We start from the raw sequence: 16,471 nt of genomic DNA, 5'->3' as shown, positions 1-16,471 counted from the left end.
AGTTTCTTGTCTAATATTTAGTATTACTACTGACACTTAGAATCGCACTAAATTAATTATATCCTTTTTTGTTTGACTAAAATTGACATTTACTACTTGTACCAAAATTAAAGGAATTTACAACGTTGTCTGAATAAAAATTACTTTTACTACTAAAGAAAAAATTAAAAGAATTTACAACGTTGTCTGACTAATATTTATTTTTACTACTGATACTTAAAATCGCAGGAAAAATAATCCGTTATGTCTGACTAAAACTGATTTTCACTACTGACGCAATAAAAGTAAGAAAAAGTTAAATCTTTCTGTCTGACTAAAAATGGCTTTTACTACTGAAGCTTGAAAAAAATCTTTACTTTGAACAGCGATATATTTCTCAAGAGTAGAAAAAACTTTCGCTATTTTAGTAAAACATATCGCTGTTCCAGGTAAACATTTTTTTTCTTTGAGCTAAGGTAACGTTTACTACCATGGTAACGCTTGCTATAATAATGCTTGCTATGGTAACGGTTGTTATGGTTTCGGTTACTATGGAAATATTGCCGCAATATTGCAATTTAATATTCCCTAATTTATACCTATTTTGAACATATTTTGACCTATAAATTACCAACTTCAAGCCTGCAATAGACCTACTTTAAGCCTACAATAGACCTAATTTAAGCCTACTTTAGACCTACTTTGGATCTATTTTGACCTATAAATAACCAACTTTAAGCCTACAATAAACTTTATTTCAGCCTAGTTAAGACTAACATTTGTACCTATTTTCATCCTATATTAGACCTATTTTTGAGCCTATTTTCGACCTACTTTAAGCCTACAGTAGACCTAATTAAAGCCTACTTTGTACCTACCTTGACCTATAAATAACCAACTTTAAATCTATAATGGACCTATTTTAAGCCTACAATGGACCTAACATTAATTTAATTTAGACCTATTTTGGACCAATTTTGACCTGCAAATAACCAACTTTAAGCCTGCAATAGAGCTACTTTAAGCCTACAATGGACCAAATTAAAGCCTACTTTGGACCTACTTAGACCTATAAATAACTAATTTTAAGTCTAAAATAGACCTATTTGAAGCCTACAATAAACCTAATTTTAACCTAATTTAGACCTATTTTGACCTATAAATTACCAACTTTAAGCCTGCAATAGATCTACTTTAAGCCTACAATGGACCTAATTAAAGCCTACTTTGCACCTACTTTGACCTATAAATAACCAACTTTAAGTCTATAATGGACCTATTTTAAGCCTACAATAAACCTAATTTTAGCCTAATTTATATCTATTTTGGACCTATTTTGACCTATAAATTACCAACTTTAAGCCTGAATTATAACTACTTTAAGCCTACAATAGACCTAATTTCAGCCTACTTTAGACTTTTTTAGACCTATAAATAACCAACATTAAGCCTGCGATAGACCTACTTTAAGCCTACAATAGACCTAATTTAAGCCTACTTTAGACCTACTTTGGATCTATTTTGACCTATAAATAACTAACTTTAAGCCTACAATAGACCTAATTTCAGCCTACTTTAGACTTATTTTGACCTATAAATAACCAATTTTAAGCCTACAATAATTTAAGCCTACTTTAGACCTACTTTTGATCTATTTTGACCTATAAATAACCAACTTTAAGCCTACAATAAACCTTATTTCAGCCTAGTTTAGACTTACATTTGTACCTATTTTCATCCTATATTAGACCTATTTTTGAGCCTATTTTCGACCTACTTTAAGCCTACAGTAGACCTAATTAAAGCCTACTTTGGACCTACTTTGACCTATAAATAACCAACTTTAAATCTATAATGGACCTACTTTAAGCCTACAATGGACCTAACTTTAATTTAATTTAGACCTATTTTGGACCAATTTTGACCTGCAAATAACCAACTATAAGCCTGCAATAGACCTACTTTAAGCCTACAATAGACCTAATTTAAGCCTACTTTAGACCTACTTTGGATCTATTTTGACCTATAAATAACCAACTTTAAGCCTACAGTAGACCTAATTTCAGCCTACTTTAGACTTATTTTGATCTATAAATGACCAATTTTAAGCCTGCGATAGACCTACTTTAAGCCTACAATAATTTAAGCCTACTTTAGACCTACTTTGGATCTATTTTGATCTATAAATAACCAACTTTAAGCCTACAATAAACCTTATTTCAGCCTAGTTTAGACTTACATTTGTACCTATTTTCATCCTATATTAGACCTATTTTTGAGCCTATTTTCGACCTACTTTTATTCTACTTTAAACCTAATTTTGACCTATTTTCATCCTACAAATGACTAAATTTAAGCCTACAATAGACCTACTTTAAGCCTACAATAGACCTAATTAAAGCCTACTTTGGACCTACTTTGACCTATAAATAACCAACTTTAAATCTATAATGGACCTACTTTAAGCCTACAATGGACCTAATTTTAGTCTAATTTAGACCTACTTTAGACTTATTTTGACCTATAAATAACCAACTTTAGGCCTGCAATAGACCTACTTAAACCCTACAATAGACCTTATTTAAGTTAATGTTTACTACCGTGGTAACGCTTGCTACGGTAACGGTTGTTATGGTAACGGTTACTATGAAAACGGTTGCCATGGTAACGACTGAAATTGAGTTTTAGTACTAATGCAAAAAATTCTTTGCCTAAAATTAAATAGTTATTACTATGCAAATATTGTAGGTAATATTAATTTAATATTGCCTCAATATTGCAACTTAATATTCCCTAAATATTGCGGTGCAATATTCGCAATATTCTCATGTAATATTAATGAAATATTTGTGGCAACATGCTGTGGTATTTGGGTACTGTTTTCATTCTTTTTTTTTTTTTTTTTTTTTTATTTTAGTTTGCAATTGTATTTTGTTTTAAGTTATTTAAATTTGGCTTTTCAACTTGATGTGATAGAAACAGTAGACGTGTGACCAATGTTAGTTAGTCCGGTTTACACTTGCAAATTCATTTTGAAGTGTATATTTAATGGATATCTATATATATAGATATCCAAGGAGAATGTTTTAGGTGTTTCAACAACACCTGCGGCAATGTTAAATTCCAGAACATTTAAATTCTTGTTTATATAATTCATGTATTTTGAAATTGATCTAAAGTCAAAAGTTGAAAGTTGTTCTTAAAATGTCATCAAATGAATATAGGTGACAATATAGGAAAAAATTCTCTTTTGTTATTTTGGCATACGTTCAAAACAGAATGAACTCTCTCGCTCTCTCTCTCTCTCTCTCTCTCTCTAAGGGTTTAGGATATAGGGTCAGAAATGTATTCGCAATGTACTTGCGAGTAGGTTAAGTTTTCGCGCTTTCAATCTGGCAATTTGCCCAAGTTCAGAAACAAAGGATCTACATTTGTAACGGAATTCCTTTAGAATCATAAGAAAAAGTTGTTTTATTAGCAAAAATAAGCGATTTCTTTCAGCTAAGTGATTATTTATATAACATTTGCTGTATAAAGTTAGTACAATTTTTTTTTATATCGAATTTCGCTTACCGTGGTTAATAAAATCTGATGTAGGAGAAAATGATTTTCTTTTTCTTTTTTATATGGAAAATCGGTATAAAGATTCAGATTTCAGGTTGTAGGTATCATTGGTTTTTTTTTTTTCTTGGACTATAAGAGATGTGGGTTAACGACCCTGATCGCAGTAAATAGATGCCAGGTAGAGAAGGCTCTAACTTATCTGCATCTGGAATTGATAACGTCGAATCGATCCAGTGACGTATGGGGGGTCACTAAAGCCACGTTCACACACATACACATACACACAAACACATACTGCTCCATCGATCGAGCATTAAATTCCTCTAGTACTAACTTATCACACTGAGAGAACCGATCACATCAGAAACTTGGATCATCCTATAGTATAGTTGAAAGATTAATAGGCACCAAATTCTGATTGAAAGCAACATCTCTCTAATCTCTAACTTCACTTTGAATTAGAATAGACACCTGCTAATTGGAATCAGAAGTATATCCATTGATAAGAACTTGAATTTTTTAAATCTCATTAAAAAAAAATTTTGGTGTAGCAATTGAAAAATTTTTATTTTCAATTAACTTTATACATAATACTTAACATGAGTTTTTTAAAATGATTTTCTGTCGATTTTCACTTTCACTTCACTTTAATTCTATTTACAGTCGATATATTCACTTTAATTTCACTTCATTTTCATTCGATATTCAATCTACTTTCAATTCATTTTCTGTCGATTTTCACTTCACTTTCACTTCTCATTTCACTTTAGTTTCAGTCGCTTTTCACTCGATATTCACTTCACTTTCATTCGATTTTTACTTCACCTTCACTATGCTTTTAATTTATTTTCACTTAATTTTCTGTCGATTTTCACGTCACAATCACTTCACATTTCACTTTAGTTTCAGTCGCTTTTCACTCGATATTCACTTCACTTTCATTCGATTTTTACTTCACCTTCACTCTACTTTCAATTTATTTTCACTTCATTTTCTGTCGATTTTCACGTCACTTTCACTTCATTTTACTTTCACTTCACTTTCACTGTACTTTTAATTCATTTTCAGTTCATTTTCTGTCGATTTTCACTTCACTTTCACTTCATTTTTAGTCGATGTTCACTTCACTTTACTTTCACTTCACTTTCATTTTAATTTAACTTCACTTTCACTGTACCTTTAATTCATTTTCAGTTCATTTTCTGTCGATTTTCACTTCACTTTCACTTCATTTTCACTTCATTTTCAGTCGCTGTTCACTTCACTTTCACTTCATTTTCATTCGATATTCCCTTCACTTTCACTCCCCTTTTACTTTATTCACTTCAAAGTGATAAAGGTGAAGGACTTTAAACTGGAGTGAAAGTGAAGTGAATATTGAATGAAAATCAAGTAAAAGTGAAGTGAAAGCGAAGTGAAAGTAAAGTGAAGTGAAAGTGACGTGAAAATCGACAGAAAATGAAGTGAAAATAAATTGAAAGTAGAGTGAAGGTGCGAAATAAAAATCGAATAAAAGTGAAGTGAACATCGACTGAAAATGAAGTGAAAGTGAAGTGAAAATCGACAGAAAATGAACTGAAAATGAATTGAAAGTACAGTGAAAGTGAAGTGAAAGTGAAGTTAAATTTAAATGAAAGTGAAGTGAAAGTAAAGTGAAGTATACATCGACTGACTGATTTTTATTCGATATTCACTTCACTTTCACTCTACTTTTAATTAATTTTCAGTTCATTTTCAGTCGATTTTCACTTTACTTCCACTTCACATTTCACTTTAGTTTCAGTCGCTTTTCACTCGATATTCACTTCACTTTCATTCGATTTTTACTTCACCTTCACTCTACTTTCAATTTATTTTCACTTCATTTTCAGTCGATATTCACTTCACTTTACTTTCACTTCACTTTCATTTTAATTTAACTTTACTTTCACTTCACTTTCACTTCACTTTCACTGTACTTTTAATTCATTTTCTGTTCATTTTCTGTCGATTTTCACTTCACTTTCACTTCACTTTCATTCGATTTTTACTTCACCTTCACTCTACTTTCAATTTATTTTCACTTCATTTTCAGTCGATATTCACTTCACTTTACTTTCACTTCACTTTACTTTCACTTCACTTTCTCTGTATTTTTAATTCATTTTCAGTTCATTTTCTGTCGATTTTCACTTCACTTTCACTTCATTTTCAGTCGATGTTCACTTCACTTTTATTCGATTTTTATTTCACCTTCACTCTACTTTCAATTTATTTTTACTTCATTTTCTGTCGATTTTCACGTCACTTTCACTTCACTTTACTTTCACTTCACTTTCACTTCAATTTAACTTGATTTTCATTCGATATTCACTTCACTTTCACTCCAGTTTAAAGTCCTTCCCCTTTATCACTTTGAAGTGAATAAAGTTAAAGGGGAGTGAAAGTGAAGTGAATATCGAATGAAAGTGAAGTGAAAGTAAAGTTAAATTAAAATGAAAGTGAAGTGAAAGTGAAAGTGACGTGAAAATCGACAGAAAATGAAGTGAAAATAAATTGAAAGTTGAGTGAAGGTGAAGTAAAAATCGAATGAAAGTGAAGTGAATATTGAGTGAAAAGCGACTGAAACTAAAGTGATATGTGAAGTGAAAGTGACGTGAAAATCGACGGAAAATGAACTGAAAATGAATTAAAAGTAGAGTGAAAGTGAAGTGAATATCAAATAAAAATCAAGGAAGAGTGAAGTGAAAATAAAGTAAAAATGAAGTGAAGTGAAAGTGAAGGGAAAGTGAAGTGAAAGTGAAGTGAAAGTGAAGTGAAAACGAAGTGAAAGTTAAGTTAAATTGAAATGAAAATCTACCGAAAATGGAGACAAAGTGAAAAGAAACAAAAAGTGAAAGTGAAGTGAAAATCGACTGAAAATGAAGTGAAAGTGAAGTGAAGTTACAAAATCGCACCCTTGCTGTACCAGAATTTTGTCACTGCCGGAAATCGATCTTAAGAAACATATTATACCACTTTTAAAAATAAGTTGCAATCTTCGGCTTCTTTTTTTTCGGTAAGAAGTCCTAGTTTTTTTTTTTTTTTTTTTTTTTTTATAAATTTTTTTTTAGTGATGGAATTTTTTTGGCACAAAAAGTGCAGTTCGATGGCTTAACTATAAATCTGTTCATGCGGAGACAATTTATGTGGTAGGCAGTGGCTTGTCGACGTAAATAATGTGAGGGGCACATAACGGAGACGTGCGAGACGTATTAGTATTGTTACGTAGGCGCCGTTCGCTTTTGGGGTCAATGGGATTTGAATGCGGTTGTGTGTATGTGGTATAACGGCACTGAACGGTACGAACAGAACGGAAACTGCGCAATCCGTCGATGATGCATTGGAATGCTAGTTATTCGCGCGAGGCACTTGAACTATTCCACTCCGCATACTGACCAAATCGTTCGAACCTCCCTTCACCTATAGAGAGAGAGAGAGAAAGAGAGAGGATTCGTATTTTCGGTATTTTCTATATTGCACCACTTTTGTGCGCATATCTAATATTGGCAAAGCATTGAAGCCCTCTCTTCTCACCACCTTCTAAACAGTTTACTTTATACTGAAAACGTGCATTGAACATTTATTTACTTCTTCATATATACCCTTATAACTTCTGAAAATTCAACCCTTTTCACTATATCTATTTTCACTTAAACAAATATTGAAGTTTTCGCTAGTTGAATTATAAGGATAAATGGTTTTTACATGTGTTTAAAATTTTTATTTATTATTATTTTTTTTTTTGAAAATATGGAGAAAAAAAATGTTTACCAGGAATAATGAAAGTTTTTGCTATTCTAGAGAAATATATCGCTGAAGATTTTTTTTCCAAGCTTTAGTAGTATGAGACATTTTTGGTCAGACAGAAAGGTTTAACTTTTTTTTTTACTTTTATTGTGTCAGTAGTAAAAGTAAATATTGGTCGAACAACATTGTAAAATTCTTTTCATATTTTGCTGTAGTAGTAAAAGTAAATATTAGCCAGACAACGTTGTAAATTTTTAAGATTTTTTTTTGGTTATAAAGTAGTAAAAGTCAATTTTAGTCCGACAAAAAGAATATAATTGCGTACGATTTTAAATAATCAGTAAATATACAGTAAAAGTAAATTTAAGTCGTGACAAAATTAAAAACGTTTAATTTCAAATGATGCTTAATTTTCAGTAGTTAAATTGAGTTTTAGTCAGACATATACAAACTTTTCTTAATATAATCCCTACATTCGCGCGCCAACACCCATTATTTTCCATTTTAATGATTAATTTTTTAAACGCTTGCATATATTAAAATTATTCAAATTTTATCTAAATTTTTAAGGTTATATTCGTTTCTTGGTTAGGGGAATTTGAAGTTATGTTTTGTTGGACATAGCCTCAAAAACCCAACGGTCCCATGACCTATGTCCTTGAATTTTGAGGTTATGTTTGAACTATAAGGCCTTGAATCCTGGTAACCTATGCCCTAAAATTTTGAGGTTATATTTGCACAGAAAATTAAAAGGCATTAAAATAAGCTGCAACGTTTATTATTTTAATCCAATTTTGCTTATTTTAATCCATTTTGTTATTAAAATAAGCAAAATTGGATTAAAATGATAAGCGTTGCAGCTTATGTTAATAACTTATAATTTTCTGTGTGATCTCTGACCTTGAATCCTAGAAACTATGCCCTTGACTCATTCCTACCCTAACCTAACCTTACTCTAGCCTACCCTAACCTTACTCTAACCTACCCTAACCTAACCTTACTCTAACCTAACCTTACTCTAACCTAACCTTACTCTAACCTACCCTAACCTTACTCTAACCTAACCTAACCTTACTCTAACCTACCCTAACCTTACTCTAACCTAACCTAACCTAACCTAACCTAACCTAACCTAACCTAACCTAACCTAACCTAACCTAACCTAACCTTACTCTAACCTACCCTAACCTAACCTTACTCTAGCCTACCCTAACCTTACTCTAACCTACCCTAACCTAACCTTACTCTAACCTAACCTTACTCTAACCTACTCTAACCTTACTCTAACCTAACCTAACCTTACTCTAACCTACCCTAACCTTACTCTAACCTAACCTAACCTAACCTAACCTAACCTTGTCAAAAACATGGGTTGGGTACACTTGACATGAAATGACCCATACAGAGACTATTTAGCGAAATAAATAAAATTTCAAAAAAAAAAGAAAAATAAAAAAATGAAAATATAAACATACGTGTGATGTTTTCTACATATAATTATAAAATCGTGAAAATTTTATGAAAAACATCGTGTTCCTACGGATGACATTCGTGAGTATACAATTAACACAACATGGTAAATTCACACCGTTACTTCGTTATATGGCCACTCAGGATATTAAACGATAAAGTACCGAAGTAGTGCCAGGTCAGTGACTACATATATATATATATATATATATATGTATGCTGTTGGCCGATTTGCGTGCGTGGTCCTCTCAAACTCAGAGAGAGAGAGAGAGATAGAGAGAGAAAGAAAAGGATGGAAAATATGCGCTACGGGAAAGACCAGAGTCGCTAATAAATTTCTATGCAAAACACTGTAAGTAATTCGTAGTCGGGCTTTTCGCACTTAAAGTAGACATGGGGGATAATAATTCTAGCGTTTATGGCGAGGGAAAAACAACACCCACTCCTATGTCCGCAATGCACCTTATAATTTATAAAGGTTTGTTTTAAGCCCGGTTATTATTATTTTTATTTTTTTTTTCTTTATTTCTTTGACATTCATACATAATATATCGCTAGAAAAAAGGTTCTATACCTTTTAAATAACATTAAAATACAATTTTATTCATGTAGCATTTGCATCTTTGAAATCGAGATAATTTTTTTTTTTTTTTTTTTACTAAAAAACAATTTTTTCTTCCCTCTATAATATTTATTGTTACATTTAAAGATGAACGTTAACATAACCTTAAAAATGAAAAATTTTGTTTTAACAATTTAAAGCAATGAAAATTACGATTAAAATTAATTGTAAACAATTTTAATAGATTTTGTTACGGATTTTGCAGAAAAATGATGTTGATTCAAAATATATTTTTTTAAAATAATTATTATTATAATTATAATTATTTACTAAATAAAATTTCAATTTATTACTATTTTACTGCAAAATGCATAACAAGATCTTCTAAAAAATTGATTAAAATTAATTTTAATCATTTTCATTGTGTTAAATTGTTAAAAATTAATTTCTCAGTTTTTAGGTTATGTTAACCTATTTAAAAAGAAATTTCTCAGTTTTTAGGTTATGTTAGCCTATTTAAAAAGAAATTTATCACTTAATTCTTTTCAAAACTAAAGTCAGATCTTTTTGTTTACTGATTATTATGAATATATATATACATATCCGAGAATGATAAATTGTAAGGTTTTGATAATTTGTTTTTGTAAAAAATGCGCGCACGCGTTTCAACTTTTATGTCATTTTTCATGTCCCTGGCTAATTTTTCAAACGATATCTTTCATAAAAAAAAAAAAAAAAAAATTCCAACCAGTTTGCGTGTAACAGTAGATATGCTTTTTTTTTTTATTTGCGTGTCATATAAGCTTTGAAAGCATTCAGGGATAAGAAAAGTAACTCAATCAACGGATTTCCACCGTAAATCCGTATGATAATAAAAAAACTGTAACTAAATTATGTATTATTTTATTTTTAATTATGATACATGATGGAATTAATTTATTTTTTTTATATAAACAATTTTTTTTATAAAAAGAAATTTTTTTATATAAACAATTTTTTTTATAAAAAGAAATTTTTTTTATATAAACAATTTTTTTTATAAAAACAATTTTTTTTATAAAAAGAAATTTTTTTTATAAAAAGAAATTTTTTTTTATAAAAAGAAAAAAATTTTAATTTTGAAACAAATAAAAAAAAAAAAAAGAGTGAAGTTAGTGAACATTCGTAACAACGTTCAGTTTTTTTTTTTCATTGACATAATCAAAACAAAGGTTCTTTTTGATCATTTTACTATTTAGAAAAATTTTTGTGAAAAATTACCAGTGAATAAAAAATATTTTTCTATTTTATCCAAACAAAATTGTTTTTTCATTGATATTTGTGAAAAAAAAAAAGATGGCAAAAAAAAGTTTAAAAACGAAAAGAAATACTCGTCAGCCAAAACCTTTGAAACTTGCAACTCTCGTTGTTTCTGCCATTGAAGAGCTTAAAGAATCAAAAGGTGCAACACCAAGAAAAATTGTCGGTTATCTTACATATGCAACTCAACTTCCAGTGGCGAAAATAAAACGACAAGTGAATTATAATTATTTTTTTTAAAAAAAACTTTTATTTCTCATAAATATATAACATTTTTTTGTTTTTTCGAATTAATAAAAATTAATAATTTTTGAAAAATAAATAGGTGAATTCAGTATTAAAAAAAGGAGTACAATATGGAATTTTACGAAGATTTCGTGGACATTATTATTTACCAAAATGTGATCCATTAGAGAGAGCAAATAAAATTGCCGAAAGATTTGCCCAATTACCAAGTGTTGATTCAGTTGAATTACTTTCAGATTTTCTCTATCCACTATCTGATAATGAAAATAATAATGACAATAAACAAGAATTAAAATCAGCAATGAAAAATTTCAAGAACGATACAAATAATGGAAGTGTTCGATTTAATTTCAATAATAATAATCAACATTCACAAAATTGCAATTGTAATAATATAAATGATGAAAATTTTGATGACGTATTATCTCTCATGAATTTGGACGACTAAAATAAAATAAAAAAAATAGTTTTATGTCTTTTTCAAAAGGTATTTTTTTTAACAAAAAAAAAAAAAATTGTGAAAGTTTTCTATTTGTAAATAATTAAAAAATTATAGTATTGTATATTAAAAAAATTATTATTGAAATATTTTTTTTTTCTCTTTTCATTGTAGATTAAAATTTAATTAAATTTCACAATTTTCAATTATAACTTTTTTAATGAAATATTTCTTTAAATAAAGAAAAAAAAAAAAAAGTGGAATATCTTATGCGGGGGGAGATGATGACAAAATTAAGAGTTAAATCCGCATTAAAGATTGAAATGTGCAAGGATTTGAAGAAGAGAGTTTTCAATTATAGAATCAGAAAGTTGGTCTCTCTCTCTCTCTCTCTCTCTCTCTCTCTCTCTCTGTCTCTCTTGTTTCACCACGTGGCTTCTTCGTAGTCTAGTAAAATGAGAAACGAGTTTTTTTTGTAAATTACGCCACAAGAAGGCTAGCCGAGAATGGGTGGAAGCGCCATTTATAAAAGTTAGGAGCTTCTTATACCACGGCCGATAAAGTTAATAGCCCTCCAAAATTTACTGGTTTGGTCGAAGGTGAATTTCAGTCTCGATGGTCTCTGCAGCTCCAACAACGATTGACGATCTCTTCTCTTCTCTCTTTCTCTCTCTCTCTCTTTCTGTAATTCTAGAACAGAATTTGTTAACGGATTACCCTGAAAAATTGTTATTGACTATTTTTCTACATACATTGAAAAAATTATATTCTAAATTTAAGAATACACGAAGAAAAATGTATAGAAAACAAATAAAGTGACTTTTACTATTTAAAAAGTAAAAACGGAACTGTCTGCTGTTTCTGTCAATTTTTACTTCAGAAATAGTAAAATTTACTATTCCCGGAATAATTTTTATACTATTTCAGGAGTAATTTTTCTACTATTTCAGTAGTAATTTTTACTATATTCGGAGTAAATTTTACTATTTCTGAAGAAAAAAAAATTGACAGAAATGCGCAGAAACTGCGGACAGTTTAGGTTTTACTTTTAAGGCAGTAAACGTTACTATATTCGTTTTTTCATTTTTCTCCGTGTATTATTTTTTTGGTGTATTATAAAATAATAAAGGACCATTCATTAATTACGTAAGGAAAATTTTTGCTAATTTTGACCCCCCCCCCCTACCCCCCATGTAAGAATACATAAGATTTTACGAACCCCCCCCCTCCTCCTTCTTACGTAAGTTTTTAACAATATTAATGTAATTAAAAAATTAATTACAACAATACAAATGGAAAATACTTGGCAAAATCTTACGTAAGAATAGCTTCTACCACCACTGACGTAAGACCATGTAGAGATTTTATTACCCCCCCCCCCACCTCCCCCTAAGGACACTTACGTAATTAATGAATAGCCCCTAATCAATGGAAAATTATATATTATTAATTTAAAAATAATCTTCTTCGTGCCTATTTAAAATTATTTCCTATTCTTACAGTAAGAATATAATATTTTTAAAATAAGAAAATTAAGAAATATTCTGAACAAAAATTCTTAATTTAAAAAGTTGTTTCTTATTTTAAGAATATTATTTTCTAATTGTAAGAATATAGGAAATATTCTTAAATAGCCGCAAAGAAGATTATTCTTAAATTTAGAATATAATTTTTTTCAGTTATTATTATTTTATAATAAATCAAAAAAAAAAATATTCTAAAATTTAGAATATATACTTGGAATTTTAGAATATTTTATACTTAAATTCAGTATATAATATACTCAAAAATTAGAATATACTCTTGGCCATAGTAACTAATGCCACAGTAACTAATGCCACAGTAACTAATGCCGCAGTAACTAATGCCGCAGTAACTAATGCCATAGTAACTAATGCCATATAGTAAATTATGCCACAGTAATGAATGCCACAATAACGAATGAAATAGTAACTAATGCCACAGTAACTAATGTTATCACAGAAAATTAAAAGGCATTAAAATAAGCTGCAACGCTTATTATTTTAATCTAATTTTGCTTATTTTAATATCAAAATCGATTAAAATAAGTAAAATTGGATTAAAATAATAAGGGTTGCAGCTTATTTTAATGGCTTTTAATTTTCTGAGTATATATATTCTTATTTTGAGAATAATATATATATATATATTGAATTTAAGTATGAAATATTCTTAAATTAAGAATATATTTTTGACGCATATATTTAAGAATATTTTATACTTAAATTAAGTATATAGAATAATATATACTGAGTTTAAATACAAAATATTCTTAAATATACGCCAAAAATATTTTCTTAATTTCAGTTTATGGATTTTTTTGCATAATAAAAATAAATAAATTAGTTACTGTGGCATTAGTTACTGTGGCATTCGTTATTGTGGCATTCGTTATTGTGGCATTATTTACTATATGGCATTAGTTACTGCGGCATTAGTTACTGTGGCATTAGTTACTGTGGCATTAGTTACTGTGGCATTAGTTACTATTTCATTCGTTATTGTGGCATTCGTTACTGTGGCATTATTTACTATATGGCATTAGTTACTGCGGCATTAGTTACTGTGGCATTAGTTACTGTGGCATTAGTTACTGTGGCATTAGTTACTGTGGCATTAGTTACTGTGGCATTAGTTACTGTGGCATTAGTTACTGTGGCATTAGTTACTGTGGCATTAGTTACTGTGGCATTAGTTACTGTGGCATTAGTTACTGTGGCATTAGTTACTGTGGCATTAGTTACTGTGGCATTAGTTACTGTGGCATTCGTTACTGTGGCATTCGTTACTGTGGCATTAGTTACTATGGCATTAGTTACTGTGGCATTAGTTACTATTTCATTCGTTATTGTGGCATTCGTTACTGTGGCATTATTTACTATATGGCATTAGTTACTGCGGCATTAGTTACTGTGGCATTAGTTACTGTGGCATTAGTTACTGTGGCATTCGTTACTGTGGCATTCGTTACTGTGGCATTAGTTACTATGGCATTAGTTACTGTGGCATTAGTTACTATTTCATTCGTTATTGTGGCATTCGTTACTGTGGCATTATTTACTATATGGCATTAGTTACTATGGCATTAGTTACTGTAGCATTAGTTACTGTGGCATTAGTTACTGTGGTAACAGTTAGTTACTATGTCATTAGTTATTATCACAGAAAATTAAAAGGCATTAAAATAAGCTGCATCGCTTACCATTTTAATCCAATTTTACTTATTTTTATTCGATTTTGGTATTAAAATAAGCAAAATTGGATTAAAATAATAAGCGTTGCAGCTTATTTTAATGCCTTATAATTTTCTGTGTACAGAATTTAAGGATAAAATATTCTTAAATATCCGCCAAGAAGATATTTTTAAATTTAGAATATGATTAATAATTTCTCATTCATTGAATGGATATTTAGTGAGATTTTTAGGCATTAAAAAACATTGCAAATAATGAAGAAAGAAAAGTATTATCCATAATAGTTGCGTTAAGAAACGTTTTTCTTTTCTAAATTTCATGGTCGAAATAAAAGTTTTATTTGTAAATTGACTTTCATTAGATTTAGAGAGAAGTCCTCTTAAATTGAATGACTTGACTCTAGAGTGAAAAGAGAAAGAGAGAGAGGGAGGGAGAGAGAAATAGGAAGAAAGAAAGAAAAAAGAGCAAGAGAAATAGATAGTGTAATCAAGCCACTGAAACTTCAAATTACTAGGTGAATGGAATTTTCCAGAATGCTAATGTCCAAACTCGTCAAACTCACAGGGAAATGAAATTTTCTAAAATAAACTCTCTAGGTAATAAATTGCATGGGTCTGATTTTGTAACAATGAGATATTTTGAAGTTAATGAAAATTAAATTTTACAAATTTAACTCTACCTTTAGAATAAGGTAATATCATTTGACAGAAACATTTACCATTCTTCTCTCTCTCTTTTTTTCTCTCTGTCGCTCTCTCAGCATTTCATTTTACTACTAACCATTTTTAAGACGCGCATAAAATTCTATGACCCTCTAAGTAATAAAAAATTTATTTTTACTAGAATCCGAAAAGTTGGTACGCTTAACATAAACTTGGATGGAAAAATATCAGGTTGAATAAATTTACATTCAAAATATTGGCATAAATATATAAATATATATATATATATATATTTATATATAGATGCGTGAAAATATTTAATTAACCTTAAAAAATATATACGATATCATAAATATATACGTTTTGATAAATTTATTTTTCAAGTTATCATTGGAAATAAAGCAAAAATATTACGCGAGCTAGATAAATCGTTCGTCAGTTTTTCATGTTGATTTGTGATATATTGGTGGCATCATTTTGAAATGAAAACTGGTTGTAAAAACTCAGTACCAGTTTATTTCAAAAGTTTTATTGTTGATTCAGTTTTTTTTTTTTTTTTTTTTTTTAAAGGAAATATAATCTGTGCACTGTTATTATCATTTGTTACATGAAAAAGCAAAAAATTATTATTATTATACCATTTTCCTTTGTATCTCGTATAATTATTGTTGACAAATAAAAGCTTTTATCGTTAATTGCGCAATATTAAAAAAAAGAAGGGTATAGAAAAATTGAAATTTTAAAATTAAAATTAATTCATATTGAAATTAAATTAAATCAAAGAGATTTAATGACATTGATAATGTGAATCTCGAGAAGTGAAAGAAAATCGTTTATGGAAATTTACATATATTCCCCTCGAAGCGATTAGCTCGATTAATAATCCATTTCATCTAAAATGAATATAGGAAAATGATCGTAATTTGCAGATACTGGTTATAATAGTAAACGAACACAAATGAGGGGTAAATGATGCATTGTTTAGGAAGATAATCACTTTATATGACAAATATTATAGTGATAATTTTGCCAATCTATGCAAATTAACTTTTTTTTTTTTTTTTTTTTTTTTTATCAATTTTTTCCCCCAAAAAATTCAATGAAACTCGAATTTTACGGTAAAATTTTTTTATTTTTATAACAAATGGTATTAGGTTAGATTAGGTTAGGAATGTGTTATTCCATATCAAGTGTAACCAACCATAACCTCAAAATTCAAGGTCCAAGATCTCCAGGATTCAAGGTCATGGATCAAACATATAACCTT

The 16,471-nt window shown here is 29.2% G+C and overlaps 2 protein-coding genes across 2 annotated transcripts in view; both read left to right on the top strand.

Moving 5' to 3' along the window:
- The window catches only part of LOC127277052 (TWiK family of potassium channels protein 18-like), a 299,454-nt gene that overhangs the window by 62,441 nt on the left and 220,542 nt on the right, over window positions 1-16,471 (top strand). The window lies entirely within an intron of this gene.
- On the top strand, window positions 10,528-11,354 carry LOC127277055 (uncharacterized protein DDB_G0289917-like). The gene is made up of 2 exons (XM_051297870.1): window positions 10,528-10,858; window positions 10,968-11,354. The coding sequence occupies exons 1-2, from the start codon at window positions 10,679-10,681 to the stop codon at window positions 11,334-11,336; spliced, it is 549 nt and encodes a 182-aa protein (XP_051153827.1). The 5' UTR covers window positions 10,528-10,678; the 3' UTR covers window positions 11,337-11,354.

This window comes from Leptopilina boulardi, unplaced genomic scaffold, assembly GCF_019393585.1.
Source record: "Leptopilina boulardi isolate dan_hultmark-lab unplaced genomic scaffold, ZJU_Lbou_2.1 LbouV2_165, whole genome shotgun sequence".
NCBI classification, from domain to species: domain Eukaryota; kingdom Metazoa; phylum Arthropoda; class Insecta; order Hymenoptera; family Figitidae; genus Leptopilina; species Leptopilina boulardi.
The sequence above is the reverse complement of the archived record's forward strand: the minus strand, read 5'-3'. Positions and strand labels throughout refer to the sequence as shown.

Coding starts and splice junctions, on each gene's coding strand:
- LOC127277055 (XM_051297870.1), top strand. CDS start 10,679: ATGGCAAAAAAAAGTTTAAAAACGAAAAGAAATACTCGTCAGCCAAAA. Junction 10,859..10,967: donor TGGCGAAAATAAAACGACAA/GTGAATTATAAT, acceptor AAAAATAAATAG/GTGAATTCAGTATTAAAAAA.